The sequence below is a fragment of the Heterodontus francisci genome, chromosome 30 (assembly GCF_036365525.1).
Source record: "Heterodontus francisci isolate sHetFra1 chromosome 30, sHetFra1.hap1, whole genome shotgun sequence".
Classification (NCBI taxonomy): domain Eukaryota; kingdom Metazoa; phylum Chordata; class Chondrichthyes; order Heterodontiformes; family Heterodontidae; genus Heterodontus; species Heterodontus francisci.
In genome coordinates this window covers 55829531-55854348 of record NC_090400.1, presented here as the reverse complement: position 1 = coordinate 55854348, position 24818 = coordinate 55829531, and the positions used below count along the sequence as shown (strand labels likewise).

At 44.8% G+C, this 24818-nt stretch overlaps 1 protein-coding gene across 3 annotated transcripts in view; it reads right to left on the bottom strand.

Annotated features, from left to right (window-relative positions):
• The window catches only part of LOC137346526 (uncharacterized), a 127615-nt gene that overhangs the window by 71134 nt on the left and 31663 nt on the right, over positions 1–24818 (bottom strand). For all 3 annotated transcript variants that reach the window (XM_068009997.1, XM_068009998.1, XM_068009999.1), the window contains 4 exons: positions 11955–12133; positions 7929–8072; positions 6327–6488; positions 2050–2165 (listed from right to left, as the gene is read on the bottom strand). In XM_068009997.1, the coding sequence (XP_067866098.1) occupies positions 2050–2165; positions 6327–6488; positions 7929–8072; positions 11955–12133 (601 nt within the window). The remainder of the gene's footprint in view (positions 1–2049; positions 2166–6326; positions 6489–7928; positions 8073–11954; positions 12134–24818) is intronic.

Sequence of the window (24818 nt, the reverse complement as noted above, 5' to 3'; positions counted from 1 at the left end):
GACGACGAGTGGTGGCAGACTAGTCAAATGTAGCCGACATCACAGTGGAGCTGAATCTGCCCTCATACAATGTCCACATATGCACACCTTATTCACGAGGAGGGGGAGACCTGGCCAAATTTTTCCCTTTCAAGGCTGAGACCAATTGCTTTGCCCTCACTGCCACCATGGCTTAGATTGATTATCCAGCACACAACAGTGATTGAGCCTGGAATGCATGGGTCAATATACAATCTAATGCTTAACAATACTTACAGGTAGAATGAATCTGAAAATGTTGTACGAAGTAAAAGGAGACAAGAGTCTTCAGCAGGGCAATAGGGTATTTTAGGAACACAGGAACAGGAGGAGGCCATTTAACCCCAACTACACCCTATCTGTATTCCTTTTCTTTGTAAAGTAGTCCTCTCCCGATTTTATGCAATGATGTAGAGTCATAAAGCCATTTACGGCACAGGAGGCCATTCGGCCCATTGAGTCCATGCCAGCTCTCCATGGAGCAATCCAGTCTGTCCCACTCCCCCACTCAATCCCTGTAGCCCTGCAAGTTTATTTCCTTCAAATGGCCATCCAATTTCCTTTTGAAATCACTGATTGTCTCCGCTTCCACCATACTTGCGGGCAGCAAGTTCCAGGTCATTACCATCCGCTGTATAAGTAAGTTCTTCCTCATATTCCCCCTGCATCTCTTGCCCAAAACCTTCAACCTATGTCCCCTAGTCCTTGTAGTTAATGGGAACAGGTTTTCCTTGTCTAACTTATCTATGCCTGTCGTAATCTTGTACACCCTCCATTAAATCGCCCCTCAATCTCCTTTGCTCTAAGGAGAACAACCCCAGCTTTTGCAGCTTAACTTTGTAATTGAAATCCCCCATCTGTGGAACCATTCTGGTAAATCTCCTCTGCATCCTCTCAAAGACCCTCACATCCTTCCTAAAGTGTGACCAGAACTGGATACAATACTCCAGTTGGGGCCTAACCTGAGGTTTATAAAGGTTCAGCATAACCTCCCTGCTTTTGTACTCAATATAGAATATTTTGACAAATATCAGTATTATACTGTTTTTAATGTGGAGACTGGCATTTTGCAGCACAGTTCCTCTGCCGTGACAAAGATTATGAGGCAGTGGGCTGGACTTTGTTCTTCCTCAGGCATTGGTTTCTGTGGTGGGGGGGGCCTGAAGATGGCTCCAGATGAGGCCCGCCACGGACCTCGATGCCGGGAGGGCCTGGCCCATTCCTTCCAGCAGCGGTGAAGCACAGTGGCAGCCTCCGCACCACTGGGCGATGGGACCACAATTTTAATATGCAAATCAATTAAAATAATTAATTTAAATAAACTTACATCGCTTCCTGATGGCCCACTGCGATCTTCGGCCCAGCGGACGGCACCCCCGTGCTTTCGGATCCCTTTCTAGGGAAACGAGGCGCCACACTGGTGGGTGGGGGGAGGTATGTTTATCGGTGTTTGGGGAAGGGGTCAAATTAATGTCATTGGCATAGGGGATGGTGGGAAGAGTTGTAGTTTAAAGTTTGTGCAGTTTTGGGGGGGTGGGGGAGGGCAGATGGCAAAGGTAAGTGATTTTGGGGGGATAGGGCAAATAATTAATTTAATTGTTATTGGGGTGGGGGAGGGGCAAAAGAAATGTATTTATTTAATTTAATTAAATCTTTAACTATTTAAATATGTCGGTAGGGCAATCAACCCTTTAAAAACGGCATCAGTCCCTGCACACAGGCAGCTGATGCCATTGCCGGGGACGGATAGCCTGTCCCCTCCATGTGATCCGGAGGGGGGGGGGGGCCCACCCGGCCCACCCCGACTATTTAAATAAGCTGCCGTGCTTAGGATCGCACCGGTTCTGCAACACGCAGGCCACCATTCTTTTCGCTCATATAAAATTCAGCCCAGTAAGTGTGCATCTCCATCAACTTTAATGTGAGACTGAATTTGGAACTTAGCCTCAGTGGTGATCTGGAGCCAAGCAATCCCTGAGATAAAACACTGCTGCCTGGCTGCTATCCAAAGAAATACCAGAAAATTCTTACCTCAATTTGAGTTGGTTCAATCCAGGAATATCAGCTGGTAGGCCACCTTGTTGCAAATGGATCCAAGACCTTTGAATATCTAATGTATATAGGTGGCAGGCATGAACAAGGAATACCTTAGGAAACAAAACATTTTTAGTAACAACCAAATGCAATTGGACCAGTTCTGACATTGAGGTCTCTTCCTTACTGTACATTTTTGGTAACTTGTCTGTATTGATCATTGATTGATAATATCGCTGCAGGATGTTCACTTTTTGCCAAATCTAAACCCAAACAAGAGGTCAGATCTTCTAACTCATCACTTGTGAGGCGGACATCTTCATTGCTGAGCAATTAGCTTTGTTTCATTGATATCTCACTCACCACTGGGTTGTGGTTGTCAGAAGGTCGTGCATACGTTCCACACCAAAACTTACATAGTATTTACAGCAAAGAAACAGGCCATTCAGCCCAACTGTTTCATGCCAGTGTTTATGCTCCACACGAGCTTCCTTCCTCCCTTCTTCATCTAACACCAATAACATATCATTCTATTCCTTTCTTCCTCATGTACTTATCTAGCTTCCCCTTCATTGCATCTATGCTATTTGCATCAGCTATTCCTTGTTGTAGCAATTTCCACATTCGCACCACTCTCTGGGTAAAGGAGTTTCTCCTGAATCCCATTGGATTTATTAGTAACTATTTTATATTTATGGCCCCTAATTCTGGTCTGACCACAAACACTAGAAAAGCAGGAGGTTCTCCTGGTGTCTTGGCCAAACATGGCAGCCATTATTTATGGGCCGTTGCTCATGTCACATGGCTGCTGTGTTTATCTCTGTAACAACAGTCACATAATTTCAAAAGCTACTCCTCATGTAAAGCACATCGAGATGCTTTGATAAGGTACAATATAAATTCAACTGTTCTTTCTTTCAATCACTGTCAACATCTTGTAGTAAACATATACATTTCTCAACATTTAGTTTACCGGTATAAGTTGCATGAATACATCTCGAGGCCTTCAACAGCTCCTGATACCTATGAAATCTGGTTACACCTGACAGTTCTGTTAATTGAGACATTGGTAATCATTTGGGATAATTTTCTCTTGTCAAATTGTAAAGCAGCATCCTTAACAAATGCAGGAAGATTTCTGTTGGTTGGTATTTCTCATGAAATAATAAGCACCTTCAACAATGACAGATAGAAATGATTCTCACCAGTCTCCAAACAGCCAGATTATTTCATCATGCACTTAACGTGTTTGAGGAAAATACAAATAGGAAAAGGTAATTTGGTCCACCAAGCCCAGTTCCTCCGTAGGCCATATACATCATCATTTAGGCTGTGATCATCCACCGTAGGATGTAGCCCTCCTAATTCCTTTTCCATTTATCTCTATCCTTTGCTGTTCTCACCCATGGGGTTCCTAGGTATGATATTATGTCATCTCTCCATCTTCTTCTTGGTCTCCCCCTTCTTTTTCCTGTTCTTGGCTGCCACTCCATTAGCCATTTTGTCCACCTGTTATCATTTCTTCGAGCAACATACCCAGCCCATCTCCATTTGGCTTCTTTTATCTTCTGAATGATGTCCTTAACTCTGGTTTTCTGGCATATTTTTCTGGCATATTTCACTGCACTTGATTTTATCACAAATGGCAATATGTAACATTTGCCTTTCTATTGCTCACCCAGTTGTACACAGTTTTTGTTCAATTTATTTTGTAGTTGTCTATGATTCCGCCCCGTATGTCATGGTTGGTAGCACATGCTGATCATGCACCCTCCTCCTTAATGCCAGTGGTATTTTCTTATCGCATACAATTTGGGGCGGCACAGTGGTTAGCACCGCAGCCTCACAGCTCCAGCGACCCAGGTTCAGTTCCGGGTACTGCCTGTGCGGAGTTTGTAGTTCTCCCTGTGACCGCATGGGTTTCTGCCGGGTGCTCTGGTTTCCTCCCACAGCCAAAGACTTGCAGGTTGATAGGTAAATTGGCCATTGTAAATTACGCGTAGTGTAGGTAGGTGGTAGGAGAATGGTGGGGATGTGGTAGGGAATATGGGATTAATGTAGGCTTAGTATAAATGGGTATTTGTTGGTCGGCACAGACTCGGTGGGCCGAAGGGCCTGTTTCAGTACTGTATCTCTAAATAAATATTTCTGTATCTCCCGAAACAACTCCATCCTGCCCTAATGCTACTCAGTACCTCTTCATATGTACAATCCTCCATCTTTAATGTTTGGCCTAGATATTTGTGTTGAGTCACTTTCTCAATTTCTTGGTCTTCAGTTTGTTTGGTATCTTCTGTCTTAAAGTATGTCATATACTTTGTTTGTCCTTTGTGCATTTTCAGTCCAATATTTTTACTCTCTTTATTTAAGTTCTTTAGTTGTATTTCCAAGTCTTTAACAGATTAAGTAATTAGTGCAACATCATCAGAAAAGTGTAAGTCTGTTAGTTTTTCTCCAATATCTCTAAACCCTGCCTATTCTTTTTGTTGGTGTTTGTCCTATTTTGAATAATTCTAGTTAGAATTTTGTACAAATGAGATAATAGATTGATAGGTCAGTAATTCTTAATGGCTGCTCTGTCTCCTGTTTTTGTGAAGATTATTCTTTGTCTCTTTCCAACTTCTTGGTTTATTTTGTTCCTTGAATATTTGATTATATAATATAGTAAGCTGTGCAATTGTCTCATTACCTCCCTCCTTGTGTACATCATTTGTTAGTTCATCTGAAGTGAAAGACCACATACATAGGAGTAGCACAGTGGGGCAGTGGTTAGCACCTCAGCCTCACAGCTCCAGCGACCCGGGTTCAATTCTGGGTACTGCCTGTGTGGAGTTTGCAAGTTCTTCCTGTGTCTGCGTGGGTTTCCTCCGGGTGCTCCGGTTTCCTCCCACATGCCAAAGACTTGCAGGTTGATAGGTTAATTGGCCATTATAAATTGCCCCTAGTATAGTTAGGTGGTAGGGAAATATAGGGACAGGTGGGGATGTGGTAGGAATATGGGATTAGTGTAGGATTAGTATAAATGGGTGGTTGATGGTCGGCACAGACTCGGTGGGCCGAAGGGCCTGTTTCAGCGCTGTATCTCTAAAACTAAACTAAAACTAAAACCCTGTTCTATAGTAAAACCATAAGAAATAGGAGCAGGAGAAGGTCATATGGTACCTTGAACCTTTTCCGCCATTCAATAAGATATTCAATAAGATAATGGAGTCTACCAAATCATTTAATGTCCTGACAAAAGGTTCTGCAAAATTTGTCCCTAAGATTTATCAACATTAACACATAGAATAGCACTGCAGTAGTCTATATTTCTATTGAAACAAAATCATGATTTATTAAGTGGCTAAAGACAAAGCATCCTGATGCTGAGAAGTGATAAGGGCAATCATTCCACTGTGCCATGGATGTAAGAACTCTTCATTGGGCTAGAATAAAACCGCTCCTTCATTTTCACTTTGTTCAGAGAAAATCAATCTGACAGATTACCAGAGTCTCAATTTGCAGAACTCTCAGATTTAACCAAATCTAGTGTGTATTAGGAGCTAATTAAGACCCCAGATATATTTCAAATTAAATGCATTTATAGTACACTTGAACAATACATTCACAAATATATTTTTTAATTTTCCCATTTTAAGTCGCATTCCTGCTGCTCCCCTGCCCCATGATTTATTGGCCATCCAAATGCAAAGTGCACATCAATGACAACTGATGCGAAAAACCAGGTTCATTTAGTGTTTCTGCTTTTTTTTTTAAATTACAGTAATAACTTGTTGTTAGGATTTATGAACTTTTAAATGGAATGTGAAGGTATATTCTTACTGAGGATTTATCTAAATGATAACAATTAGAATAATGCAGTAGTCCGAATCATGAATCAATTAAGCAGCTGCTTCAATTTAGCAACTTTTCATTATATATGAATATAAAAAATAGAAGCAGGAATAGACCATACAGCCTGTCGAGCCTGCTTTGCCATTCAATATGATCATGGCTGATCCTGGGCTTCAACTCCACTTTCCAACCTGCTCCCCATATTCCTTGATTCCCTGAAAGACCAAAAATCTGTCTACCTCAGCCGTAAAGATATTCAACAATGGAGCATCCACAACCTCTGGGGCAGAGAATTCCAAAGATACACAACCCCTGAGTGAAGAAATTTCTCCTCATCTCAGCGAGTAAACTCTGAGACTCAGAGATATCCTACTGCAATCATTGCAAGTTGGAGGAAGGTCTAAAGGTTTTTTATGTCAAAAATATATTTCTTGTCTTACCTGTTTCAAACTGTGATGATCATCAGCTGCCATCAAAGAGTCCTTCAGTAGCAGGAGGAGGGCCAGGCAGAAATCCTCCATCACTTGTGGCTTCCAATCTTGCATGAAGAGCTGGTCCCAGATCAGCAATACTGCTGGCAGGTCCAGGCTGCTTACAAAACCCTATTACATACATAGTTGAATGACACACAAAATAAATTACCGTGTCCGGCTCATCCAGTGCTGTAGTGGGTAAACTAATTATCCAATGTAATACTGAGTCATGCAGATCAGACAGATTTAATTCTTGAGTTGTGTCGAGTTTGTTTATATAGGAACATTTAGTCCCTCAAGCCTGTTCCACTATTTAATGCGACCATGGTTAATCTTCGACCTAACTCCATATACCCTCTCCTTTGCCCCATATCCCTTAATATCTTTGGATAATAAAAAATCTATTAATCTCAGTTTTAAAATTAACAATTGATCTAGCATCAATTGCCATTTGCAGAAGAGCATTCCAAATTTCAAACATTCCTTGCATGTAGAAGTGGTTTCTAATTTCACTTCCGAATGGTCTGGCTCTAAGTTTTAGACTATGCCCCCTAGTCCTAGACTTCCCAAACAGCAGAAATAGCTTATCTCTATTTACCTTATCTGTTCTCCATAATATTGAAAACTTTGATCAACTCACCCCTTAACCTTCTAAAATTCGAGGGAATAACCCTAGTTTGTCTCGTAAATTAACCCTTTGAGTCCAGGTATCATTCTGGTACAAATGTACACTGTACTCCCTCCAAGGCCAATAATATCCATCCTAAGGTGTGGTGCCCAGAACTGCTTGCCGTACTCCAAGTGTGGTCTAATAAGGGCTTTGTATAGCTGAAGCATGACTTCTACTCCCTTGTATTCTATTCCTCTAAATATAAAAGGTAGTATTCCACAAGCCTTTTTGATTATTATCTGTACCTGTTCACAACATTTTAATGATCTATGCACCTGGAACCCCCAAGTCTCTTTGGACCTCCACTGTTTCTAGCTTTTCATCATTTAGCATTCTCGACCCTTTTTAGGCCCAAAGTGGATGGACCTCACATTTCCCTACATTGAAATCCATTTGCCAAGGTTTTGCCTATTCACTTAATCTATTTATATCTCTTTATACCTCTTTGTAATTTCATGCTTCCAGCTACACTACTTACAATGCCACCTATCTTTCTGTCATCAGTTCAATGTAGTGCTACGTCCGCACTACAATTGACCTCGATGCTCCTAGGCTTAGAAGAGGGAATTAAAGTAAGTCAGGTTTCACGTTCCTGATTGCTATCCTGAAAGCTGGAATATACATAATGTGTGGATGTTGGAAAAGACAGCAGACTGGTAATAATGCTCCTGCAGTTGAATAGCTCATTGACCTCACTGTTTAGACTTACAATTGAAAAAGCAGTCACTTGGGTGAGGTATTTGAAGTGTGGCCAGTACCCATCAAAGCATATGTGAGGCACTGCCTTCAGGTAAGAGGACAGAAAAGGAAGGAAAAAAATGAACGACTTGCACTTATATTGCACCTTTCACAACCTCAGGACGTTCCAAATATTGTGCAATTCTCTCCACTGTTCTTACCTCTCCCATCCATTTCCTGAGGATAATTATTGGATTTCTCAATAATTCTTTGCTGATGCAACGTAGTTCTTCAGAGCTAGGCCTAATATTATGCAATTCCTGAGCTTGTGCCTTCTCCCGAGCAATCTGCTCCAGCAGGAATTCCTGAATACAAAAAGAGGGAAAAAAAATCAACTCGAGCTGGGATAGCATGGAACGGGAGGGCTCAGATGTACACATTGTTCCCTAGAGGGCAACTTCATGTTGTACGTGAGGTCAGCAAGGTAAGATAGCCTCCCAATGTTGGCCATTCTTGCAAAGCTCCCATTGTCTGTTGCAGCATGGTATTGCCAAGCACCTGACAGCAAGTTGCACACCCACCTCTGACTCAGACTATGATGCATGGCAATAGGACATGAAGAGGAAAAGAATTATGATATTTTAAAAAATTAAATTCTAGAATATGAAGCAGTAAATAAAAGGTAACATTTTTAGATTTGATATAAAAGCAAAATACTGCAGATGCTGGAACTCTGAAATAAAAACAGAAAATGCTGGAAATATTCAGCAAGTCCAGCAGCATCCGTGGAAACAGAAACAGAGTTAATGTTTCAGTTCTGTGATAGTTCAACAGAACTGGGAAAAGTTAGAAATGTAACTGGTTGTGAGAAAGTGAAAGTGGGGAAGGTGAGAAGAAGAATAAAAGGAAGGTCTGCGATAGGGTGGAGGGCAGGACAGATTAAATGAGGTTTCATGGTACAAGGCCAATGGGAGTGGCAATGGGACAACTAAAGAAACAATAACTGTTTCTAGAGGAGGTGTGAATGGGAGGATCCAGAATAGCTGCCATCCGAAAGCAAAGGAAATAAGAGAGAAATGAGAAAAAAAGCAAAGAAAAATGAAGCAAAATGGGGGCAGAGATTACGATCTAAAATTGTTGAACTCAATGCTGAGTCCAGAAACCTATTACATTTCTAACATTTCCCAGTCCCAATGAAAGGTTACAGAGCGAAAATGTTAACTCTGTTTCTTTCTGCACAGATGATGGCAGACCTGGTGAATATTTTCAGCATTTTCTGATTCTATTTTTAGGTCTGATGTTGGTCACACAGTGACACGACTACACTGAATTCTCAGCCTGGATTATATGCTCACATTCTGGAGCAGGACTTGAATACACAGCCTTCGAAATTGGAGGTGAAAATTCTATCAACTATAAGTGCAAGTTGTTATTGTTATTGTTGTTGTTGAACCAACTATCACAAATTTTAATGGTTGTAGCCCATTTCTTCACAGTAGTTCAGTCAATAAAATCGAGCTACAATCATTGGACACTATTTACTTTTCATCACATGCAAACAACAAAATGAAAAATAACCCCACTACTCAGATACTTAGCAGACTTTAAAAATAAATGGCAAACTCAGTACGTACAACTTGTAATCAATAAATGTCACCCAGAGGCCATATCTGTGGCTGTGTAAATCTCTGTATGGAAAGTTTAGTATTCTTACAGAGATTCACACAGCCAAAGACACAGCCATTGGATGATATTTATTGATTGCAAGTTATTGTATTGAATTTGCCCCTTTTATGAAAAAAGTCTGCTAAATACCTGAGTTTTGGGGTGATTTTTCATTTTGCTGTTTGCACATTGCAAGAGCAGCACTTGCTCTTTTGCATTAATTTACTGAACAAACTTCATCAGAGAACGGAAAGCAATATTGGAATAGGCTGCTATGACCTGAACGCTTGGTCAATGTATTAACCAACCAACTGCTATCCATCTCTCCTGAAAGTGCAGTTGGTAAAGTCAGCGTGAAACCAAAACATAATAACCCGCAGCTAATTTGTGGTTTGTGCTGAATTAGCTGATCTTAAGTTAGAATGGAAATAAAAACAAAATACTGCGGATGCTGGAAATCTGAAATAAAAACAAGAAATGCTGGAAATACTCAGCAGGTCTGGCAGCATCTGTGGAGAGAGAAGCAGAGTTAATGTTTCATGAAGGGTCACTGACCTGAAACATTAACTCTGCTTCTCTCTCCACAGATGCTGCCAGACCTGCTGAGTATTTCCAGCATTTCTTGTTTTTATTTCAGTTAGAATGGAGTTGGCCTTGGTGCTCTGGAAGAGGGAGGAAATAAATCAGCCAAGGCTGTTTATCCTGATGATTATCCAGTAACTCTTGCTGGAAAGGGTATGTGTGGACACAGGGTGAGGACAGGATTTGCCTCAGCTGCATTGCTCTTTATAGGAACAAAGGAACATAGGACCATGGGAACAAGAACAACCCATTCAATCCCTCCAGCCTGTTCCGCCATTCATAGATCATGGCTGATCTGTACCTTAACTCCATCTACTCATCTTGGTTCTATAGCCTTTATACCCTTGCCTAACAAAACCTAGCAATCCCAATTTTGAAATGACCTTCAGTCTCAACAACTTTTAGGGGAGAGATCTCTAGATTTCCACTACCCTTTGTGTGAAGAATTGCTTCCTGACATCACCCCTGAATGGCCTAGCTCTAATTTTAATGTTCTGCCCCTTCTCTGGACTCGCCCCCGCACCATCTCTCCCACAGAGGAAACAGGTTCTCTCTTCTATTGACTTCTTAAACACCTCAACTACCGCACCTCTAAATCTTCTAAACTCAAGGTAATACAAACTTAGTCTATACAATCAGTCCACATAATTTAATCTTGTTATCATTCTGGCGAATCTACACTGCACCACCTTAAGGCCAATTAAATAGTTTGCCAGCATTACTGTCGAGATTTCCACATTAAGAGCAGCTATTTAGGAGAGGTACCAGCATCAGGTGACAGGACCGTATCTCCAACGCAGAAGTCCTCGAGGCGGCCAACATCCCCAGCATATACACCCTACTAAGCCAGCGGCACCTGAGGTGGCTTGGCCATGTGAGCCGCATGGAAGATGGCAGGATCCCCAAGGACACATTGTACAGCGAGCTAGTCACTGGTACCAGACCCACCGACCGTCCATGGCTCCGCTTTAAAGACGTCTGCAAACGTGACATTGATCACAAGTCATGGGAGTCAGTTGCCAGCGATCGCCAGAGCTAGTGGGCAACCATAAAGGCGGGGCTAAAGCATGGTGAGTCAAAGAAACTTAGCAGTTGGCAGGAAAAAAGACAGAAGCGCAAGGAGAGAGCCAACTGTGTAACAGCCCCAACAACCAATTTTATCTGCAGCACCTGTGGAAGAGTCTGTCACTCTAGAATTGGCCTTTATAGCCACTCCAGGCGCTGCTCCACAAACCAGTGACCACCTCCAGGCGCTTACCCATTGTCTCTCGAGACAAGGAGGCCAAAGACAGACCAGAAGGCAATAGGTGCATCTAGAACTGTAACCCATCACATATCAGTACCTTTAGAAAAGGAGGGGAGATCAAGAGAGGAAAAATGTTAACAAAATGGAAAGGTAACGATAGGTATGCGTATCACATAACATTTTTAATAGTAGGGCGTAAGTTTTGCAAGGCTTTACTCCCCATATGAGGCCTCACTGGATGGTACTGAATACAGAGGTCAGTATATCCTGCTGCAGACACTTCTGATTAATTTCCAGAAGATCTGAAGTATCACAATTAAGCGTGCTGACTTCTAAATCTCTAATCAGCAGTCCATTCCAGTAAGGTTTCATTCCCGGGGAGCAGAACCTCAAAAGATTTACTCTTATGAGTCAATATGGTACCTTCTTCTCATATAGGGGCAGCAATAATTTAAAATATTTTTAAATGTAACACATGCATTTTGATGTTACAGATTAGATCATTAGATTAATAGAAATTAAACAACAGTTTGTCAACAACTTTAGCAACAGTATGGATTAGAAGTCAGCACACCTGATTTGTGATACTTCAGATTTTATGACAATTAGTTGGATGCGTGATTAGCAGGATATACTGTCCATCCAGTGAGGCGCCATACTGGGAGCATTGTTTTTATATGGTAGAAAAGTTAATTTTTTTTTTTTTGCAGAGAAGCATTTGTTTTCGAAGCCTTTAACTTCAATGACCTCTCACCTTGGGGTCAATCAAGATGTTGTTAGTGAAACAGGAATGAAGGTGGGCGAAGAGTTCTGGGTCTTCTTTTTCTAGGCGATTCATGACTTGTTCTGCCATTCTTAAAACCTCTGGCCAGGTTGGGAACAGATTGCGAATGAGCAGATGCAGGTACATTGCCAGCTCGTATGGATGTTCAGCTTTTGCAAAGGAAAGAGAAGTATATATAATATAAAAAGAGAACATCACAAGATAGATTTAAAAGGAACTAACCTCCAACCTCTTTCTCCATAACTACCTTTTTTTGGTCTTTATTTTGATTCTACGGGCTCTTGGCTTCTCTAAACCTTCTTCTCTTGTTCCTCCTATGCTACATACATAGGAGATTGAGGGGAGGTTTAATAGAGGTGAACAAGATTATGACAGGCCTAAATAAGTTAGACAAGGAAAAAACTGTTCCCATTAACTAATGGTAAAAGGACAAGGGGACACAGATTGAAGGTTTTGGGAAAGAGATGCAGGGGGAATATGCAGTGGGTAGTAATGACCTGGAACTTGCTGCCCACAAAGGTGGTTTGCAGACAATCAATTACTTCAAAAGGAAATTGGATGGCCACTTGAAGGTAATAAATAGGGACTGAGTGGGGGAGTGGGACTGATTGGATTGCTCCATGGACAGCTGACATGGACTTGATGGCCGAATGGCTCCCTTCTGTGCCATACATGACTATATGACTTCTCCCTGTAACCTCAGTGCACTGAAAACCATCATTTTCTACTCGAACTCACTCTTTGTCAGGACTTCAAAGCTAAACCATGAAACAGTGGTCGGAATTTTTATTTAGATTAGAGGGCGACAATGGGGGTGGGCGATGGGGGTGGTTTCCCGATGCAAAACCGGCATGCTCAAAGTTTAAAAGGCTCTGCTGAGAGCCGGAACAGGAAACCCACCCAAGTGCAATTAATAGCCAGTTAAACCTCTCATTAGGGGCCATTTTTAAATTTTGTTTGTAAGGCATGGGATCTATGACAGGGAGGAGGAGGCGCAAACACAGTGGGGAGCCAGTCAGAATGACAGTACAGCAGCAAGAGGCACAATTAAAGAGGGAAGACTCAGAAAAGGCATTGTACAGAGTCAGGAGATTTATCTGTCATATCTCTTCATTCTTAACAAGGGCATTTTGGGAGGGCATCTTTGGGGGAGGGGTGGCTGGGATCCCTTGGCTTACGGGCCTCACGGGCTCATGATAAGGGGTTTCAGGAAGACTGCATATTACGATTGAAAGGAAGGAAGGACATAACAGGAAGTGGGATTAAGCTACTCTGAGATAGGATCGACTAGCAAAGAGGAGTAATGGCAGACCCTTGGGCAACAGGGGAGCGGAGGTGAGGAATGAGGGGCAGAAATGCAACGAAGGTGATACCCTCAGCAGAGGGGTCTTACCGCCAAAGCAGAAGCTATGTGAAAATGACAGAGCGCCAATGCTGAAGAAGGCTGCGCCTGTCCAGGCAGATGGTTACTGACTTGTAAGCCCTCGTTCAGGGTCATCCGAGGGTTCACAGGAACTGTCCCATGGCCTTCCCGTGGCTGTAAAAGTCACAGTGGCCTTGCACTTTTTTGCAACTGGGTTCTTCCAAGTAACAGTGGCAGACATTGGTGGTATCTTGCAGGCAGCAGCACATCATTGCATCACATAGGTGATGGTGCTCAGTTTGAGGGGGCAGGGGATTGCATCGAATTGAAGGTGGATAACGGCACTCAAGCTCTAAGGGCAGTGGGATTTGCCTCTGTTGCCGGATTCCCTCAGGTGCAGGGGATCATCGATTGCACCCACGTGGCCATCAAAGCAGCGACTGACCAGCCAGGGAGATTCCGCAACAGGAAGGAATTCCACTCCCTAAACATTCAGCTGGTCTGCGACCACAAAAAGCACATTAAGCAGGTGTGTGCATGCTATCTTCGAAGATGCCATGATGCCTTCATCCTTTGGAAATCGCAGGTGCCACAGCTCCTCATGGAGCCATTGGAAATCAATAGATGGCCATTAGCGGATAAACCTTATCCAATAAGGAGATGGCCGATGATTCCGGTGCGCAATCCTGCCAGAGAGGCTGAGAGACACTACAACCAATGCCACCTGAACACAAAGGTGGTATCTGAGCAGGCCATCAGCCTGCTGAATATGAGGTTCAGATGCCTTATCTGATTGGGTGGTGCCCTCAAGTACACTCCCTCAAGGGTCCCACATTGTGATGGTCTGTTGCGTACTTCATAACATGGCCCTCCATGAGGTATGGACCTTGAAGAGGGAGAAGTGCTGGAATGACACAGCTCCTCAGAGCAGGAAGAGGAGGACGAGGAGGAGGCTGAAGGAGAACAGGAGAATGGACCCATGCTTTGCAGGTATGTCACCGTGGCAGACTTAGGAGGCGGAGCACTTATCAGGATGGCATGGAGGCTAAGGCCACTCTGATCAAGACATGTTTCACTTAAGTGAATCTTAGCCTGCAGGACAACTGGAGAGGAATTAGAATTAGAATTAGAATATTACAGCGCAGTACAGGCCCTTCGGCCCTCGATGTTGCGCCGATCATCTGACCTACACTATTCCATTTACATCCATATGTCTATCCAATGACCACTTAAATGCTCTTAAAGTTGGCGAGTCTACTACTGTTGCAGGCAGGGCGTTCCACGCCCCTACTACTCTCTGCGTAAAGAAACTACCTCTGACATCTGTCCTATATCTTTCACCCCTCAACTTAAAGCTATGTCCCCTCGTGTTTGCCATCCTCATCCGAGGAAAAAGACTCTCACTATCCACCCTATCTAACCCTCTGATTATCTTGTATGTCTCTATTAAGTCACCTCTCCTCCTCCTTCTCTCTAACGAAAACAACCCCAAGTCCCTCAGCCTTTCCTCGTAAGACCTTCCTTCCATACCAGGCAACATCCTAGTAAATCTCCTCTGCACCCTCTCCAAAGCTTCCACATCCTTCCTATAATGCGGTGACCAGAACTGCACGCAATACTCAAGGTGCGGCCTCACCAGAGTTTTGTACAGCTGCATCATGACCTCGTGGCTCCGAAACTCGATCCCCCTACTAATAAAAGCTAACACACCATATGCCTTCTTAACAGCCCTATTAACCTGGGTAGCAACTTTCAGGGATTTATGTACCTGGATACCAAGATCTCTCTGCTCATCTACACTACCAAGAATCTTCCCATTAGCCCAGTACTCTGCATTGCTGTTACTCCTTCCAAAGTGAATCACCTCACACTTCTCCGCATTAAACTCCATTTGCCATCTCTCAGCCCAGCTCTGCAGCCTATCTATGTCCCTCTGTACCCTACAACACCCTTCGACACTATCCACAACTCCACCGACCTTCGTGTCATCCGCAAATTTACTAACCCACCCTTCTACACCCTCATCCAGGTCGTTTATAAAAATGACAAACAGCAGTGGCCCCAAAACAGAACCTTGCGGTACACCACTAGTAACTAAACTCCAGGATGAACATTTGCCATCAACCACCACCCTCTGTCTTCTTTCAGCTAGCCAATTTCTGATCCAAAGCTCTAAATCACCTTCAACCCCATACTTCCGTATTTTCTGCAATAGCCTACCGTGGGGAACCTTATCAAACGCCTTACTGAAATCCATATACACCACATCCACGGCTTTACCCTCATCCACCTGTTTGGTCACCTTCTCGAAAAACTCAATAAGGTTTGTGAGGCACGACCTACCTTTCACAAAACCGTGCTGACTATCGCAAATGAACTTATTCTTTTCAAGATGATTATAAATCCTGTCTCTTATAACCTTTTCCAACATTTTACCCACAACCGAAGTAAGGCTCACAGGTCTATAATTACCAGGGCTGTCTCTACTCCCCTTCTTGAACAAGGGGACAACATTTGCTATCCTCCAGTCCTCCGGCACTACTCCTGTCGACAATGACGACATAAAGATCAACAACAACGGCTCTGCAATCTCCTCCCTGGCTTCCCAGAGAATCCTAGGATAAATCCCATCTGGCCCAGGGGACTTATCTATTTTCACTCTTTCCAAAATTGCTAACACCTCCTCCTTGTGAATCTCAATCCCATCTAGCCTAGTAGGCTGTATCTCAGTAATCTCCTCGGCAACATTTTCTTTTTCTACTGTAAATACTGACGAAAAATATTCATTTAACGCTTCCCCTATCTCCTCTGATTCCGCACACAACTTCCCACTACTATCCTTGATTGGCCCTGTTCTAACTCTTATCATTCGTTTATTCCTGATATACCTATAGAAAGCCTTAGGGTTTTCTTTGATCCTATCCGCCAATGACTTCTCGTGTCCTCTCCTTGCTCTTCTTAGCCCTCCCTTTAGATCCTTCCTGGCTAGCTTGTAACTCTCATGCGCCCTAACTGAGCCTTCACGTCTCATCCTAACATAAGCCGCCCTCTTCCTCTTGACAAGCGCTTCAACGTCTTGAGTAAACCACGGCTCCCTCGCTCGACAACTTCCTCCCTGCCTGACAGGTACATACTTATCAAGGACACGCATTAGCTGCTCCTTGAATAAGCTCCACATTTTGTTTGTGCCCATCCCCTGCAGTTTCCTTCCCCATCCTACACATCCTAAATCTTGCCTAATCGCGTCATAATTTCCTTTCCCCCAGCTATAATTCTTGCCCTGCGGTATATACCTGTCCCTGCCCATCGCTAAGGTAAACCTAACCGAATTGTGATCACTATCGCCAAAGTGCTCACCTACATCTAAATCGAACACCTGGCCGGGTTCATTACCCAGTACCAAATCCAATGTGGCATCGCCCCTGGTTGGCCTGTCCACATACTGTGTCAGAAAACCCTCCTGCACACACTGGACAAAAACAGACCCATCTAAAGTACTCGAACTATAGTATTTCCAGTCAATATTTGGAAAGTTAAAGTCCCCCATGACCACTACCCTGTTACTCTCGCTCCTGTCGAGAATCATCTTTGCGGCACAGTGGCGCAGTGGTTAGCACCGCAGCCTCACAGCTCCAGGGACCCGGGTTCGATTCCGGGTACTGCCTGTGTGGAGTTTGCAAGTTCTCCCTGTGTCTGCGTGGGTTTTCTCCGGGTGCTCCGGTTTCCTCCCACAAGCCAAAAGACTTGCAGGTTGATAGGTAAATTGGCCATTATAAATTGTCACTAGTATAGGTAGGTGGTAGGGAAATATAGGGACAGGTGGGGATGTTTGGTAGGAATATGGGATTAGTGTAGGATTAGTATAAATGGGTGGTTGATGTTCGGCACAGACTCGGTGGGCCGAAGGGCCTGTTTCAGTGCTGTATCTCTAATCTAATCTAATCTAAATCTAATCTATCCTTTCCTCTACATCTCTGGAACTATTTGGAGGTCTATAGAAAACTCCCAACAGGGTGACCTCTCCTCTCCTGTTTCTAACCTCGGCCCATACTACCTCAGTAGACGAGTCCTCAAACGTCCTTTCTGCCGCTGTAATACTTTCCTTGATTAACAATGCCACACCCCCCCCCTCTTTTACCCTCTTCTCTGTTCTTACTGAAACATCTAAATCCCGGAACCTGCAACATCCATTCCTGCCCTGAGTGAACAAGCATCTGTTAAGAAAAAAAGTCAGCAACCTTCCAATGGCACAAACAATGCAAGGCTCCAGATTGTACACCTGACACACTCTTCCCCAAAGCTCTCCCTTGCTTTGCCAACCCTTATTCTCCATCCTCATGCCTTTCGCCATGAAGAAATGAAAACAGACAAGTCTGCCTTCGTGCAACAACATGCCCAGTGCTGTATCCAATAACAATTTTATTGTTGTAGACAATATAAGCACCCAGGTGACCCACAAAATGACGTTACCAACATGGTGGCCTGTGCTCATGGCCACTCCTACGAGGTGCTCCCCCTGTGGATGAGGATGAGGTGGAGGCAGTCTGCTCACTAGTGCCTGTCTGGATGTGAGATGCATGTGGCGCTCAGCTTCGTCATGGAGGTGCGAGCAAAGGCACCTCCAAAGGCTGCTGCACCGGCATCACTGCAGGGGCAGCCTTTGACACACAGTGTAACTCTACAGATGCTTTGTCCATCGGAGAGGCCATGGAGGTGGATGATGATGACAGAGTCCAATGAGGGTGGTCTCCTCATCACAATCTATTGCCACCTCAGCTACATGCTTCTTTGCGGCACTTGCGCCACTGATGGGTCAATGCTATGGATGACGGCATGCACTCTGTGCATGTCAGTGCGCTGTTCCTGCATCCACTCTGAGTGATGCCGCTTACGGCTCTCCATGACATTGGCTACTCTCTCAATGGTGGAGCTCATGCACTGAAAGCACTGAGACATTGTTGAGCACGTGAGATGAATGGATTCCTCCATTCTCATCCCATGTCTCTGCAGTGTCTCAGGTAACTCTTACATGTGGGCACACGTCTCATGCTAGTTCTCCAGGTACAGCCACCTGTTTTCTCATTCCCTAGCCTCTGCATCTCTGCCCTGCTAAGCAGGGCTGTTTCTGATCTCCATCCTCCAAGGCGGACTGGCCACAGCCAACTCTGCCGCCCCTGTATCTTTCTGCACTGAAGTGATGTGCCCTTCACCCTGTGTCACCATTTCTAATAGTGCAAGGATCCACCATGGTGCAAGTATTTGTGCTTGGAGGGTGCACAAGAAAGATGTGGTGTTGCAGCCTCCAAGGTGTCTGCCTACTCTGACTCTTCCAGAACAGGTTGGTGGTTTTGTGTCTCCTCCCCCTCTGCAGCTGACCCTCTGGGAGACATAACAGAAGGTGGTTATGAGAAATTGGCACAATCAATATATGCTTGAAATTATGAGATGACAGGCCCTCCTGCCTTGGGCGCGATGGCGTTGGAAGGATGAATGAGAACGGGCAGAGACTGCTTGAGTTGTGTACCTATCATAACCTCTGCATCACCAACTCGTTCTTTCACACTAAACACTGTCATCAGGTTTCATGGAGGCGCCCAAGATCGCGTCGTTGGCACCAGCTAGACCTCATTGACACAAGGCGAGCTGCCTTAAACAGTGTTCAAATCACACGCAGCTTCCACAGTGCGGACTGCGACACCGACCACTCCCTGGTGTGCAGCAAGGTTAGACTCAGACCAAAGAAGTTGCATCATTCCAAGCAGAAGGGCCACCCGCGCATCAACACGAGCAGAATTTCTCACCCACAGCTGTTACAAAAATTTCTAAATTCACTTGTAACAGCCCTTCAAAACACTCCCACAGGGGATGCTGAGACCAAGTGGTCCCACATCAGAGACGCCATCTATGAGTCAGCTTTGACCACCTACGGCAAAAGTGCGAAAAGAAATGCAGACTGGTTTCAATCTCATAATGAAGAGCTGGAACCTGTCATAGCCGCTAAGCGCATTGCACTGTTGAACTACAAGAAAGCCCCCAGCGATTTAACATCCGCAGCACTTAAAGCAGCCAGAAGCACTGCACAAAGAACAGCCAGGCGCTGTGCAAACGACTACTGGCAACACCTGTGCAGTCATATTCAGCTGGCCTCAGACATCGGAAACATCAGAGGAATGTATGATGGCATTAAGAGAGCTCTTAGGCCAACCATCAAGAAGATCGCCCCCCTCAAATCTAAATCAGGGGACATAATCACTGACCAACACAAACAAATGGACCGCTGGGTTGAGCACTACCTAGAACTGTACTCCAGGGAGAATGTTGTCACTGAGACTGCCCTCAATGCAGCCCAGCCTCTACCAGTCATGGATGAGCTGGACATACAGCCAACCAAATCGGAACTCAGTGATGCCATTGATTCTCTAGCCAGCGGAAAAGCCCCTGGGAAGGACAGCATTACCCCTGAAATAATCAAGAGGGCCAAGCCTGCTATATTCTCAGCACTACATGAACTGTTATGCCCTGTGCTGGGACGAGGGAGCAGTACCCCAGGACATGCGCGATGCCAATACCATCACCCTCTATAAAAACAAAGGTGACCGCGGTGACTGCAACAACTACCGTGGAATCTCCCTGCTCAGCACAGTGGGGAAAGTCTTTGCTCAAGTCGCTCTAAACAGGCTCCAGAAGCTGGCCGAGCGTGTCTAAACCTGGGGCACAGTGTGGCTTTCGTGCAGAGAGATCGACCGTTGACATGCTGTTCTCCCTTCGTCAGATACAGGAGAAATGCCGTGAACAACAGATGCCCCTCTACATTGCTTTCATTGATCTCACCAAAGCCTTTGACCTCGTCAGCAGACGTGGTCTCTTCAGACTACTAGAAAAGATTGGATGCCCACCAAAGCTACTAAGTATCATCACTTCATTCCATGACAATATGAAAGGCACAATTCAACATGGTGGCTCCTCATCAGAGCCCTTTCCTATCCTGAGTGGCGTGAAACAGGGCTGTGTTCTCGCACCCACACTTTTTGGGATTTTCTTCTCCCTGCTGCTTTCACATGCGTTCAAGTCCTCTGAAGAAGGAATTTTCCTCCACACAAGATCAGGGGGCAGGTTGTTCAACCTTGCCCGTCTAAGAGCGAAGTCCAAAGTACGGAAAGTCCTCATCAGGGAACTCCTCTTTGCTGACGATGCTGCTTTAACATCTCACACAAGAGTGCCTGCAGAGTCTCATCGACAGGTTTGTGGCTGCCTGCAATGAATTTGGCCTAACCATCAGCCTCAAGAAAACGAACATCATGGGGCAGGACGTCAGAAATGCTCCATCCATCAATATTGGCGACCACGCTCTGGAAGTGGTTCAAGAGTTCACCTACCTAGGCTCAACTATCACCAGTAACCTGTCTCTAGATGCAGAAATCAACAAGCGCATGGGAAAGGCTTCCACTGCTATGTCCAGACTGGCCAAGAGAGTGTGGGAAAATGGCGCACTGACACGGAACACAAAAGTCCGAGTGTATCAGGCCTGTGTCCTCAGTACCTTGCTCTATGGCAGCGAGGCCTTGACAACGTATGTCAGCCAAGAGCGACGTCTCAATTCATTCCATCTTCGCTGCCTCCGGAGAATACTTGGCATCAGGTGGCAGGACCGTATCTCCAACACAGAAGTCCCCGAGGCGGCCAACATCCCCAGCTTATACACACTACTGAGTAAGCGGCGCTTGAGATGGCTTGGCCATGTGAGCCGCATGGAAGATGGCAGGATCCCCAAAGACACATTGTACAGCGAGCTCGCCACTGGTATCAAACCCACCGGCCGTCCATGTCTCCGCTTTAAAGACGTCTGCAAACGCGACTAGAAATCCTGTGACATTGATCACAAGTCGTGTGAGTCAGTTGCCAGCGTTCGCCAGAGCTGGCGGGCAGCCATAAAGACGGGGCTAAAGTGTGGCGAGTCAAAGAGACTTAGTAGTTGGCAGGAAAAAAGACAGAGGCGCAAGGGGAGAGCCAACTGTGTAACAACCCCGACAAACAAATTTCTCTGCAGCACCTGTGGAAGAGCCTGTCACTCTTGAATTGGCCTTTATAGCCACTCCAGGCGCTGCTTCACAAACCACTGACCACCTCCAGGCGCTTATCCATTGTCTCTCGAGATAAGGAGGTCAAAGAAGTGTATGCATTGACAGCTCCTTGTACAGGGATGATTGCCATGCATCCCCTCAACCTGGAGGTGTTAAGATCTGTTCGCCTTTTCTATGTTGGACTCATGTTTCTTGGTAATTTGTTGCTCTGGCCAGATCAAGGACCAGTTCCTCGAAATGTGTCAGAGATGTGAGCTGGGGTCCCATTATCCAAATCTGCCCTCTCGCTCTACCTGGCATTGTTCTCCCGTTTGGTCTGGGAGGTGAAACAAGATGCTCATAGGACAATAAAAGCAAAATACTGCGGATGCTGGAAATCTGAAATAAAAACAAGAAATGCTGGAACCACTCAGCAGGTCTGGCAACAAAGGAGGTCGGGGTGGGGCAAGAGATAACAAAGGAGGTCTAGATTGGACCAGGCCACATAGCTGACCAAAACGTCACAGAGCAAAGGCAAACAATATGTTAATGGTGTGTTGAAAGACAAAGCATTAGTACAGATTAGGTGTTAATACACTGAATATTGAACAGCAGAATATTGAACATCTAGATCTCCTTTGTTATCTCTTGCCCCACCCCCACCTCACTTGCTTATAACCTGTGACTTTTCTAATATTTGTCAGTTCCAAAGAAGGGTCACTGACCCGAAACGTTAACTCTGCTTCTCTTTTCACAGATGCTGCCAGACCTGCTGAGTGGTTCCAGCATTTCTTGTTTTTATTGCACATAGGATAATGCCTCGCTCCCTCACCACTTGCAGATTTTCTCTCGCATAGGATGTTGCAGGCTTCCCCATAGCCCACTGTCCAGATAATGGGCTAGGCTATGGGTCATCAATGAGAGTTCAGGAGAACTCTATGCACCCTCAGGATGACCCTCACTTTTGCACTCTGATGATGCTGACCAGGAAGCATGCCATCTGGGTCTATCTTTGGACTCAGTTTGCCAGACCTAAGCAGGTCACTGAAACGTTTCCTGCACTGGACCCAGTTCCTCCTCACCACTCCTCGGTTGCTGACCTCATGAGCCACCACCAGCCATGCCTTCTTGGTCAGCTTTGCAGGTTTTCTATTGCCGCTGGCAGGCAACAGAATGCTTCTCCATGCTGTCACCGCCTCTAGCACCATCTCAGATGAGGCGTGAGGCAAACGAGGGCCCTACCTACCCATTGCCCTCTGCTCAGCTTCATCTTCCAATTTTCAGATGAACAGCAACCAAATCAATGGCTGCTGCTTGTCCTTTAAATTGGGCCTGCTCCTCCCTTTGTTCCGGCTCCTTCCTGCGTCCGCTGATACTAATAGGGCAGCGAATGCGACTCTGGGCCAATTAACTGGTTTTCCAATTAAAATTGTTACATGTGTGCATTGCCGACACGGTGCAGAGTTGGGACCCAGAAGTGAATGTGGCATCGGGGTCCCAACACCAGAATGGAAATCCTGCCCACTTTATCTCCCTCAGTCCTGCCTTCCCCTTACATCCTGTAAACGTTTAAAACCAATGCTTGGTATCAACTACTCACTACTTCTTGATTAGTCTGCTTCTTTCTCACTTTTTTCAACCTTGGTGCTTTCCTGCATGGTGGACACTGCTCCTTCATCTTAAATTGATTGATTACAAGACAAAACAAGCAATCCGTGTTGAATGGTTTCTATTTGCTTTGTAATAAAATGTATTGGCATAGGAATAATGACATTTTGCAAATCGGACAGTGATGTGTATTGTTTCAGCCTGTGTTGAACAAGTCAGCAGAAGCCTACAGACAGCATGGGGATTCTTTCTTAGTCTTGTCTTACACACTTTGCTCCTGAAGACTTTGATGAATCATCGATCATTGCCTTGGTCATCTTTAAAACCTGCAGCAGTTCTGACATTGTGCACATCTAAACAAATTGTCATAGTATAGCCTCCCACCAAAGCTATGTTCATCAAAGCTATCCAATTTCCTTTCAGATCAATTTATCTGAACTGTAGCTGATATTTCATCATCTGACTGTTTCCATTAATTCAGGAGTTCACTGTGGCTCTGTCCTCTCTTCTTCCTATTTCTGTTCCTACTTCATATCAATGAGCTCCCACAGTAATCATTCAAACCTATCTATTCTTTTGCTGATAATTTCGCTCCATATCCATTAACTTCCTTCAAATGCATACTCACATTGCTTACAAGATCTCACCTCTCTCAGTGCAACAGGTGAATCACTACATCATGATCTCCTGCGTGCCCCTCAACGGGCAATGAAAAGCTTGGGCTGAATTTTATCAGTATGCGAGGGGCTCATTTAAATGGAGCGGGCTGAGCGGCTGCCCCCTATGATATAGAGGGCCGCCGCGTCCCTGCCATCACGCCATTTTTAAAGGACTTCAAGCCCTTCAGGGTATATTGACATATTTAAAGGTGCCGTTGTGATTTAAAAATTAATAAAGGTTTAATTTAACACTGAATACCCTCTCCCACCACTCCCCACTGAGTCCTCAACACATAGATTGACCTATCCTGCCAAAAATATACTTTTTGAAATTCCGAATTTTCCCCTCCAAGCTTCAGTATCTTTGACCCTCAACCCCTTCCCACCATCCCCACAACCAATAGGTACAATTTTCCCTGCTCCCCACCCCCCCCACCGCCCTGATAATTTTAGTCCTTTAGTATCTGAACTCCAACGGAGTTCCATAGGCACGGGTGTTGCGGCCGGTTAGCTGTAAAATTGGCGAGGGACAGCCGCCGTCGCCAGGGATATTAATTTGCATTTTAATGATCCTCATTTTAATATTTTAATGAAGGCCCCATGGCTGCACTGAGGCCTTGCCACCGCCGCTAATATTCGGCGGGGCCTTCTTGGCATCGTGGGTCATCGCGGTCGCTCCCGCTAGCATTTTACGGGCCTCCCTGCCACGACCCACGGCGTCGAGCAGCTGGCAAAATTCAGCTACTTGTTTCTTTCAATTCTCGAAAGACAATTTCTGCATATGACGCATGCCAAACCAATATCTACCGCCTCTTACCTTTGATGGCTCCACCCCAAGTCTTTCTTCATGAATATAGGAGCAGAAGGAGGTCGTTTAGCCCTGAAACTTGTTCTAGCATTCAATTAGATCATGAATGGTCAGTATCTCAACTCCATTTACCTGTCTTTTCTCCATATCCCTTGAAACCTTTACATAACAAATGAATCAACATACATGGCCTCACTATCTGCTCTAGCCTTAAATGAAACTCCCAATTTTCCTTCATTGCTAAAGCTTTCTCCAAGAAGCAGTTTGCTCTTTCAAGTCAAATTTCTTTTCGTCTGAACAACTCTTAATTTTCTACAAAGCCCAGATCCTGAATAT